At 37.5% G+C, this 10,737-nt stretch overlaps 3 protein-coding genes and 1 non-coding gene across 4 annotated transcripts; 1 reads left to right on the forward strand and 3 right to left on the reverse strand.

Annotated features, from left to right (window-relative positions):
• Positions 1-1,317: 1,317 nt before the first annotated feature.
• Positions 1,318-2,133, reverse strand: LOC112282100 (uncharacterized). Its single transcript, XM_024519318.3, has one exon. It carries the CDS (start codon positions 1,940-1,942, stop codon positions 1,574-1,576), a length of 369 nt encoding a protein of 122 aa, XP_024375086.1. The 5' UTR covers positions 1,943-2,133; the 3' UTR covers positions 1,318-1,573.
• A 4,417-nt stretch (positions 2,134-6,550) lies between these two features.
• TRNAA-CGC (transfer RNA alanine (anticodon CGC)) lies at positions 6,551-6,623 on the reverse strand. Its single transcript has one exon. It is a non-coding gene; the product is annotated as a tRNA-Ala (tRNA).
• A 480-nt stretch (positions 6,624-7,103) lies between these two features.
• On the reverse strand, positions 7,104-8,606 carry LOC112282326 (uncharacterized). Its single transcript, XM_024519779.3, has one exon. The coding sequence runs from the start codon at positions 8,449-8,451 to the stop codon at positions 7,186-7,188; it is 1,266 nt and encodes a 421-aa protein (XP_024375547.1). The 5' UTR covers positions 8,452-8,606; the 3' UTR covers positions 7,104-7,185.
• A 133-nt stretch (positions 8,607-8,739) lies between these two features.
• LOC112282327 (uncharacterized) lies at positions 8,740-10,493 on the forward strand. Its single transcript, XM_024519780.3, has one exon. The coding sequence runs from the start codon at positions 8,916-8,918 to the stop codon at positions 10,161-10,163; it is 1,248 nt and encodes a 415-aa protein (XP_024375548.1). The 5' UTR covers positions 8,740-8,915; the 3' UTR covers positions 10,164-10,493.
• The last annotated feature ends 244 nt before the right edge of the window (positions 10,494-10,737 follow it).

Genomic DNA, 10,737 nt, shown 5'->3' on the forward strand with positions numbered 1-10,737 from the left:
TACCAGTAATTTTATCCACTAAAATCCATGCAATTTTAATGTGTAATGAAGACCGACTCAAAGCAATTTTCCATCACATCAATCCTAAACATGCCATGTATCCTTAAAAAAACACATTACATTATTGCAGCGAAATGAAATACTGAAATGAAGATATTTGGTTGAAATTTGTTTATTTTGTAACACTTGAATACATATATAGTATATTCCCACCATGTGTGTTTGTGTATGTTACTTGAATGTGGGACCTATATTTCTTGATGGAAGTTTTCAACGCTGTGCAACTGGTTGTCTACATGACAACAATGTTGCTGTAACCTACAGAAAAAATTGCACGCCGAGGTATTGATGAATATACTAAATGTGACGATTGTCATGGATAAACTCCAGAATATCTCCCATGTGCACATGCTTTACAACAGTATTCCTGCAGTTTTCGACATTGGGTTGTTTGTGTGTCATTACAGTTGAATGTACGTTTTGTATCCAGCGATATTTCATTAATGGTGATTACTTGCGGATAAGGTGGTATATTGTGCAACGTCTGTGTGATAAAATTAAGATAAGAAAACTGCAAGACAGGAGTGCGTAGTTAAGATCTAACAGTCGGCGCCGGCCATGCGGAGGCTTGGACTGAGGGTGGTGAGTGAGCTAAGCAAGGTATAGTACTGGGTTTATAGTCCACTGTGCCAGTCATCTTCATGATCATGCATGTCTGTCCTGCTCATGTACACTGTGATACGAGAACAATAGCGCTGTTTTTGGCAGGGTGGTAATAATATTATATGTGGGTCCAGCAGCCAATGCAGATGATCTGATCTCGTGCAGGTGGACACACGATTGAATAGAGACCTCACTTACACAATTCAGTCCGGGGATTAAAATTGAGGTTTCGATCAGGTGAGGGACATTTCATAGCATCTACACATAAGTACACTTCGATGTGACATGCTTCGGTATCTGGCGTACTTGTTGTAAGAAAATCAGTGCATGGATTAGTGATGGGCTGGCTGCAGGCCAGAGATCAGTGTACACTCCCGCAGGTCGAGATCATTATACTTCATTCAAGACGTGCATATGGTGAATCCAGATTCTTTCATGTAGAGGATAGAGAGAGAATGAAGAGAAAAGAATCCAATGGATTCCCTAGGGACCAGGTAGATTAGAGGGGTGAGGAGCAACACTGTCTGCACATTACCCGATACATTAGATTGTGCAATACTTCATTCAGATAGAGAAAACCCCTAATGCACCTGAAAAGATGGTCAACTTCAGGTTCAGGAATCGTGATGGATGCCCACACAGCTAGACACGAGATTGAGTTACCATAATCGTGACTGAAAGATCAAATTAAATTTCACGTATGCTACCCGTAGTAGTAACTGCGGGGGAAATTGCAACAGCATTGTACAGAGCTACACAACCTACGCTCAAAGTGTTACTACCAGCCGCATCACACTTGAAAAGGTTCAAGAGAAACAACGAGCTAAAACCACTAATTCCTACCGTTGAAACGATATGAAAATTCGACAAATAAGTTTTCAGAACGTGAGAGAGAGTGCCGACAAGACCTTCACTCCGACTCCTCGACGGCCGCCTCCACACGCAACAGCACGAAGCCAATAGCGATACCGACGAGGGTAAGCCCGCTCATGATGGGCACAATGCGGAAAATCTCGGACGCAACATCGCAGTTAGCAGCCAGAGCTCCACCCCGAGACACGCGGCCACTGCACTTCGCCTTCACAGAGGCAAAAGCTTCCTCGGTACTCACGGGCATGCCCATACGGGTCACCTGGCTGTCGGACTTCAACCCGCCGAAATTCTTCAGTTTCCGCACTCCCATTTTCGACGACACTCGCCGCGAGGAGGTGGACGCGGTGGCCAGCGATGGCACCACAACGGCACCAGCCATGGAGGAGGCACTCGCCGTAGTCGCCATCGTGGTAAGAAAGAGAGAAAGAGACAGAGAGAGACGCAAGGAGGCAGAGGAGTGGCTATGGAGGCAGAGTGAGAGAGAGAGCTAATGAGACTAGTGGCGGAGAAGGCGAGGTGGGGGGAGCATGGAGTGGGGAGAGCAGTGGAGAGTAGAAATGGAGCAGTGTCAAGGTGAGTGGCTGGCTGGCTTCGGATAAGAAGAAGACGAAGAAGAAGACGAAGACCCCATCCCCATCCCCGTGGTGGCCACACGCTCCCCTCCCCCCACCCCCCACCCCCCACCTTGCTCTTGCTGGTTTGAGTTACACTATTCAAATAGTTCCAAGACATTGGTGTTTCACTTGTGTATGCATTTGGTTTCTTTTTATTTATATATATGTACATGTTATGTTTTTTGTAGTTATGGACTTGGTGATAGTGTGATTATTGGGCTTGAATTTTTTGAGATATTGAAGTGAGAATTTGTAAATTTGAAATTTCAATTATGTTTTTTTAAAGGGGAACGTTACATAGACCCATGCTTTTACAAAATAGATCCACTCTTGATGAAGAATATGATAATCATGATGAATGTGGTTGGTTTTTGTTGGCTATAGATCCAATAGTGGAAAAATGAATCTACAAGTTATTTTTTTCTTTCTTCATAATGGTTAGAATGAGTGGATCAATTTAGTAAATACTTAGATCTGTCTAACATTCCCCTTTTTAATGTATATATAGATATAGATGTATAAAGTGAATTATATAAACGTAAAACATTGTATTGGTCCCAAGTGGTTCTTGCAATTGTTGTATACAGTAGAATTATGTCTAGGGTTATTGATATTAGGCTCATTGTGTATAATTTTATATACTAAAGGATCTCTAATGTATTTCAACTAAGACAAAAGAAAAAAATAGAGGGAAAGAGGAGAGGAGAGAGTAGAAACAATTTCACACAATTATTAGTTGTATGAGAAGATATACCATTAATTTTGTTATAAATTCTAATATTTTAGATAAGAGATACATTGTATAAATTTGTAAAATTTAAAAATCTCATCACATGTAATGTATTGATTATTTTCTTATGTTCAACTATATTTTAAACCATTTTATAATTAAGTTATTTATAAAAAACTATTTTAGATAATTTATCTTTATTGCTATTTCTTAAGTTGGTGCAAAGTTGAAAAGTATTAAGTTAAAAGAAACTAAGCCAAGTTGGTCTAAGCTATTTTATACTATCTTAACTTTCTTTAAAATCCTATATTTTAGTTTTATATTATAGAAATTAATTTCAAAGAATTTTTAAAATATTTTTGAAAATTTTAATATTTCATAATTATCTTTTATTAGATTATCATTTTATAATTATTCTACTAATATAATTTATTAATTAGCTATAAATTTTTTAATATATTTAGAAAAATAACTTATTATTTGTTGTTTTATCACTATTCTTATTCACAAAGAAGTTTTAACCATGTAGAATGTTAAGAAGTAAAGATAAATAATATTTTTAGAAATAAATTAATTATAAGAAAGTTTTTAGTTTATTTTATTTAGTTACTATTTTTATATTTTATATGTTTGACTTAAAAATAGAAGCTAATAAGAAAGAAATTTAAGTTTTTTTTTTTTTTTTTTTTTTTTTTTTGAAACAAAATATATACTCACTTTTTTTCTACTTTGGTCGATATAATTTCTTGAGGTGTATTAGTATAAGTTTCTACTTAAGTTTAAATTGTATATTATTTAGATTTTTATATAATTTATTTATTTATTTTAAATGGATTCTTTTTTTCACGAAAAGTTAAAAAATAAAAGAAAAAAAATTCTTTCTAGAATTTGATACAATAGTATAGCTTGCCACAAAAGACACATTATATTTGGTCTATATTTTTGTAATAGATTGTTGCAATATAATATCTTAGAAAGATTAATTTCTTTCAATGTATTATAATTTGTTTTTGAACTTGCATATTGTTTAAACATAAGATGATTAGACAATCTACTAAAATTTTCTAATTTGTATATTTACTAATATTTTTACTAATATTTAATTTTTTTATAAATATCTATATATATATATATATATATATATATATATATAATTAAACAAAAACTATTTCTATATTTTTCATGTATTTATTACATAATTGTTTTGTAATAAGATTTGATTAATAGAGATTTAACATTTATAAATTATCAATTACCATTATAAATACTATTTATCCATTATTTAATTTATCTCATTTTGGTTTTAATTTCTATTCCCTTAATTTTATTAATAGGATTTTTAAATTTTTAAATTTTTAATAAGAATCTACAATTAATTTTATAAAATTATAATTTGTAATTTATTTTATAAATTACAAATTATTTTATAAATTATAATATTTTGGGTAAGCATATTTAAGAATTACAATATCTTCTTATGAATCATGCAAGTTATATGTCGTACTACACCTTTTTAATTCTTAATAACCAAATAAAATAACTTTAAGATATTACATATATTTATTCAACTACTTCTAATCTTTGAGTTAATTATAATAAAAAATTTAATAACCATTTCTACTTGTCTAAAAACGATATATATTTTTTTAAATCTTTATTATTTAACTATTTTAAATTCTTTTTTTGTATATAATATTTTTTAAGGCATATGATGTTTTTTTTTAATATACCTAATGAAGCAAGTTTTAGTTGTATTCAACCTAACAAAGTTATTAATCTTTATATGTTTTTTTAAAGATGGTACTTAATTTTATACTAATTTAGTAAAGTTAGATAGTTGCAACATGATATTGATGTTTTCTTATAAAATAACATCCATTTTGGAGCTCTATCAAATTTATCCAATATTTTTGGCCCTTACTTATAAAGCAAGTTTAAATTTTTGTTGTTTGCATAAGAATATCTTAAGTGAAATGCAAGACCATAAAAAAAACTTAAATATATTAAACTTAGAAAATATAATTTTAACAAACTAAATATATTTTTTATTTTAATATTATCTATAATATCATGAGCATTTAATTCTAATATGCTTTTAGAAAGTAATCCTACAATAAAACAAGGTGTACAACAAAAGATAATAAGACCCAAACTTTACTAACAATCAAAGTTAGAAAATAGTCTTTAATCTATACTTTGCTAAAAAATCTTTTAGAATTATGAGACATATGATTTTATAAATAAAATTAGGTAGTTTTTTATAAAATATATTTGTTTGTTGTTTTTGTAGTTAATAATTATCTTTATAATAATAATGATTTATATGTTCTTTATTACACTTTTCAAAATCAAATATGACTATAGTTAGATGTGTTGCTTATTTTTGTATATCTTTATTATTTTGCTCTATTGTAAATATCTTTTTAATGGCTTGCTTAGGCATTGTATTGGTTGTTGTTAGCTAAAATAGTAGGTAGAGTAAAATAAAATATTATACAAGTTTGACCTTCTATTTGTCTATATAATTTTTTTTCAAACTTCATAATTACTTTTTTGGTAATATCTCCATTAAAAGAATCTTTTATGTTATTAAAATAAACTTAGATGTCTGATATAAATATTAGAGATGCTGCATAAAAAGAAATTATTGGAATTTTGTATAAAATATACATACTTGAATTAAATAAATATAATAATAAGTAAATTAATAAAAATATGTTAAATGAAAATATTATTTTTTCAAATTCATTAAAATAGCTTTTGAAATACAAATTGGAAAATAAGATGCAATATATGACTATGTAAATTTATCTATGAGAATGATACAAAAGAATTTAAACCAAGAAATGTATTAAATAGAATCTCACTATGATACTTTAAATAAATCCTTAAAAGATTTTCTTCTTCAAAATGCTTCTTCAAAATTTTTCTTCAAAAAAACCTTTGTAGTTGCAAAATTTAAGTTCTCAACAAAAAAATGATCGGCTTAATTATCATCGTTGTCTTGAATAAGTGGTGCCACTTTAGTTCAATTTTCTTCACATTGCCTCCCACAACCATGCTTAAGTCATTGCAATCATCCAATTATGAAGATACATGGCTCAAAAGTGAAAAATAAAACAAATATGCATCCTTTTTGCCACACCACCAACCTCTTCATTGGATTGTGCCTCATTTCTATTTGTATTCTCATTTGCATTTGTGTTCTTATGAGATTAACCTTGCACCTCACAAAATCCAACAATTATCACCCCTCCCCTTAACAACTCCCACCTTGCACCTCATAAGGAGAAGGTTGTGACCTGATTCAATTTAGGTGTGCAATCACTATTCTTCTCTTGTGTGAGAGCAATGCTCATTGCTACAACACTTGGTTCCAAGTGTTCACTTAACCATCAATTGATTGGACCAATGCATACTATAACCTCAATGGACATGATTGTGCTTTGAGCTTACATTATTTTGAATATCATGCATTTGTGCATAATCTTTTGATACAATCAACATTAACTTGGTTTTGTAAACTCAAATTATAGATAGCTTTTGTCTCCTCCTGTTTATCCCATTAGTTTGACTCCCTGATCTCTGTTTTACATAAGAGACACTACTCTTGGGCTGGCAGGAAAACCTGGGTGTCTACAAAAGAAATGCTATGTCGTGGAGAACCCTTTGGAGAAGACGGGCATCGATCCCGTTACCTCCTGAATGCGAATCAGGCGCTCTACCATTTGAGCTACTCCCCCACATGGCCAATTCCAGGCAGGAGCCACCGCTGCACGCCAAGAGGACGGACTAACGTATTTTATAATCTTTATTAAGGAAGACTGAGTCACCTCTCCCGTAATTTTTTTGACATGATGCATGGATATTTCACTGACGGAGGTACGCCGTGTGATGGAGAGTTCCTCAAGGATGCATTGCAAATATGCTCAAATAAACCATGCACACAAACACACACATACATATATATATTTCCGTAACCAGTGTCACTGACAAGAAACTCGGCAACACCACTTGCAACTCACTCCCATCCAGTAAAAAGAGGTCACAGTTTCTGACATGATTTACAACTGGATGAGACTAACAAAGTATGCTAAAAATCCCAGTTCCAAGTAAACATCTTGAGGTGGGCATGGAAAGATCATCAGGGCTTGCGGTGTAGAATTTGACATTACTGCACTCGTTTTGTACATTTAACAAGGTTCTCGCAAAGATAGGTTACATGATTCTGCACCAAGCGCTGCAAATATGCAATCGTATTGTACAAACAAACATGTTACAATTCTGAACAGTTGAAAATTTGATCTAGATGTCTGTGGATCCACTGAGCTCGTTTTCAATCAACAAGATACACTCTCCCACAGATTTGCCGGCTAGCATAGCCGCCGCGAGCTTGGCCTGCAAGTCAAAGTGTCTTCGCAATATCGACACTGTGTTGAGGACAGCCCATCTCACCTGGGAATCTGCCTTCTTCTGCGTGAAGGTCAAGCCCTTCAAAACGGCGTCTAGTTGTAGAATGTCGGCGAGACCTCCCTCTGCGATTTCGTAACGAAGGTACTCCGTAGCAACCCCAGCTAAAGCCACGCATGAGAATTTGTTGAGTGTTGTAGAAGAAAGTTTTCCGGTGGTTACCTCTTCTTGGAAATCGTAATCTACAAAGGTAGTACCAGCCTGAACGTTGAGAGCGCCATATTTACGAAAGGCGTCAAAACTGGAAAGCGTGTAGCTCTTGGGCAGAATTCCAACCAAGTACGAGATTAAGAAATGGCCTGATTCATGTTGAGCAACGCGGTCCTGGTATTTAGGGCTCAAAATCCGTCCGATGGAATCCAAAAGAAGGGCTTCTACTCCTCCGCCATTCGCAATCTGATCTACAGTGCCCAGAAACAAAAACAGAACAGCAGCTGCAAGAAGCTGATATTGGTCTAACCCCAGCTGCCACCACGTTACCGCGGCGCCGGCTATGGCAGCATATTGCAGGTTCCGCTTCACATTACCAAGGGTTTGGTCGGTTGGAGATAATAGCTGTGTTGCATCAATCTTGTTTAATCTTAATTCTTCCAAGCTGTAGAGACGATAGGGCACACTAGTTGCCTTACCAAAGGCAGCCAAATTGGACGCCAAGGCAACAGCATCTCTGTCTCGATTATCTCGCAAAGCTTCATCGATCAATCTCACCAACTCCTTTTTGCTGAGTTTCCCGCTCTGCGCAGCGACCAATTCCTCCTCTAATTGCTTCTTCAGCTCCGGCGTTCTGGCCCCCTCGTCGCTCTCGCTAAGCCTTAAATTGCACACAACCCTACTTACAAATTTGACACGACTCACCTGCTTAGGACACGAGAACAGGGATGTAGAGAAACGCTGACGATACTTGAGAGAGGAGCTTGGACACTGCTGAGCAGACACTGTACACGATTTTCGATTGTAGCTTCCTGCTATTGTGCAACACACAGCAGTGCCACTGTAGATAGCTTCCACGGCCATAGCCATGGCCAATGTTTGCGCAATCTGCTTCCGGAAATCAAATGAACCCCCTATTCTACGTGGAAATGGACTGCAAGGCTCCTTCATTATTTCCCTCTCTGCCCGTCATCACGTCGCAGCTTGTCACACCTGGCAATCGATTTCACTCCAGATCTTCTAGTTCCCAGCTGTTGGAAATTATGCAAAAATATAAAAACTTTAAAAAAGATAAAATTGTAACGGTGCGGGTCTACTCTAGCCACAAACAACTGGAAGATAGTGTCAAGACACCATTGGTCCATATTTCTGTAGTGAGCCACTAAGCTTAGCCACGGCTGGCGGGTCAAGGAGACGAAAGCGCTAACGAACGAGCTATCCACGTAGGTGGGATGCATCCGTCCCAATGACAGGGTTTAGGGTTTTAGATGCCACCTGCAGCCAAGTTGTGTGAGGTGAGCTAAAGGTCCCGAGCGAGGCTTTCTGAAGGCCCTTTGTTTCCCCCCTTCATGCGCAGCGTTGCTTCCACACAGTGACGACGAGTGGTCCTCTGAGTGAGCCCATTCCTGTTAGCCATGGCTGTGAGTATGCATTGTAGCCAGACTGCGGTGGTGGGATCTGCTGCAGTGAGGAGTGTAGAGGTGGGAGTTGTCAGGAGCGGTAGCAGAAAGGTGTGTTTCTCTCCTTTCATCAACGCTGGAGTTCGACATTCAGTGCAGAATGGAAAGAGGTTTATCGCTGGTTCGGTTTCCGCATCTTCTCACACGAAGAGGTCAGGATCTGTGAGGATGGGTTATACTGAGAGCGGTCCGACCGTGGCGATTGTGGGAGTCACAGGAGCCGTAGGTCAGGAGTTTTTGGACGTGTTGACGGATCGGGATTTTCCTTACAGGGATATCAAGATGTTAGCCAGCAAGCGGTCTGCAGGTCAGAAGATGTCCTTCGAGGGGAAAGAGTATGTTATTGAGGAGCTTACGGAGGAGAGCTTTAAGGGCGTGGAGATTGCCCTGTTCAGTGCTGGCGGGTCGATTAGCAAGAAGTACGGCCCATTGGCTGCAGCGCAGGGAACGATTGTCGTGGACAACAGCTCTGCGTTTCGAATGGACGAGGGCGTGCCGTTGGTTGTGCCCGAGGTGAATGCCGATGCCATGTCTCACATCAAGTTGAGTAACAAGAAGGGAGCTCTGATTGCCAACCCAAATTGCTCGACCATCATCTGTCTCATGGCTGCGACGCCCCTGCATCGGCACGCGAAGGTGAAAAGGATGGTAGTGAGCACCTACCAGGCCGCAAGTGGCGCCGGCGCTGCTGCAATGGCGGAATTAGAACTTCAGACCAAGGAAGTCCTTGAAGGAAAGGAACCCACCTGCAACATCTTCAATAGACAGTATGCATTCAACCTATTCTCTCACAACTCACCTGTCACAGGCAACGGCTACAACGAGGAGGAGATGAAGCTCGTCAAGGAGACTCGCAAGATCTGGAGCGACAATGACGTGAAAGTCACCGCCACGTGCATTAGAGTCCCTGTGATGAGGGCTCACGCTGAGAGCATTAACCTTCAGTTCGAGACACCTTTGGACGAAGAGAAGGCTCGTGAGATTCTTTCCCAGGCTGAGGGATTAATTGTTATCGACGACCGCGCTGGTAATAACTTCCCCACGCCCCTTGAGGTTTCCAAGAAAGATGCCGTTGCAGTCGGGCGCATTAGACAAGACGTTTCACAAGAAGGAAACCATGGCCTGGATATTTTCGTCTGCGGAGATCAAATACGCAAAGGAGCTGCTTTGAATGCCGTCCAGATTGCTGAGCTCCTTCTATGATAGCATATTATGTTGAACAATTTTTCAGGGCATTCTCAAGGTACATCTTTCTTTTTGTGAACCATTAACTAGCAATCAAATATTCTGGCATCCTGATATTGTTAAGATCTGACTGCACTATTGCGTCTGATACCGTTTAGCACTCAAGAAGGTTCTGGAGACTTTACTCTGTAGAGGATGAATTGCTTGGGAAGAGTTTGTCCCCTCAGAGCTGAGGAGCGGGGTTGCCATGGAGATGGATTAGGTTTTCATGGTTGTAAGTTTGTTTGTCTGTATGAATGAAATAGGCATCCCGAGGTATCGTGGGACTGCACATTTTGTCTTACAGAAGCCGAGTGCCAATCTGTGTGGCAGCTTCAACAATCCTCTGAGTTCTGTGAACATTAAAGCATGTGTGATGTAGAAGGTAATGCCAGTTCTTAGGTATGATTCTTGAGGTTTTTGTTAGGATGTTTGGCAGGGGACGCACTGTCCATCTATTAAATGTTATCATAAGGTTCCATTCAGCGTCTCCGATGGTCATTGACAGTATTCATGTGATCTCCCACCTTCTTTACCTTCTTGAGCAAAATAT

The sequence above is a fragment of the Physcomitrium patens genome, chromosome 5 (genome assembly GCF_059467195.1).
Source record: "Physcomitrium patens ecotype Gransden chromosome 5, ASM5946719v1, whole genome shotgun sequence".
NCBI lineage: Eukaryota > Viridiplantae > Streptophyta > Bryopsida > Funariales > Funariaceae > Physcomitrium > Physcomitrium patens.

What these genes read in the sequence shown, in the direction of transcription:
- LOC112282327 (XM_024519780.3), top strand. Translation starts at nt 8,916, where the DNA reads ATGGCTGTGAGTATGCATTGTAGCCAGACTGCGGTGGTGGGATCTGCT.
- LOC112282326 (XM_024519779.3), bottom strand. Translation starts at nt 8,451, where the DNA reads ATGAAGGAGCCTTGCAGTCCATTTCCACGTAGAATAGGGGGTTCATTT.
- LOC112282100 (XM_024519318.3), bottom strand. Translation starts at nt 1,942, where the DNA reads ATGGCGACTACGGCGAGTGCCTCCTCCATGGCTGGTGCCGTTGTGGTG.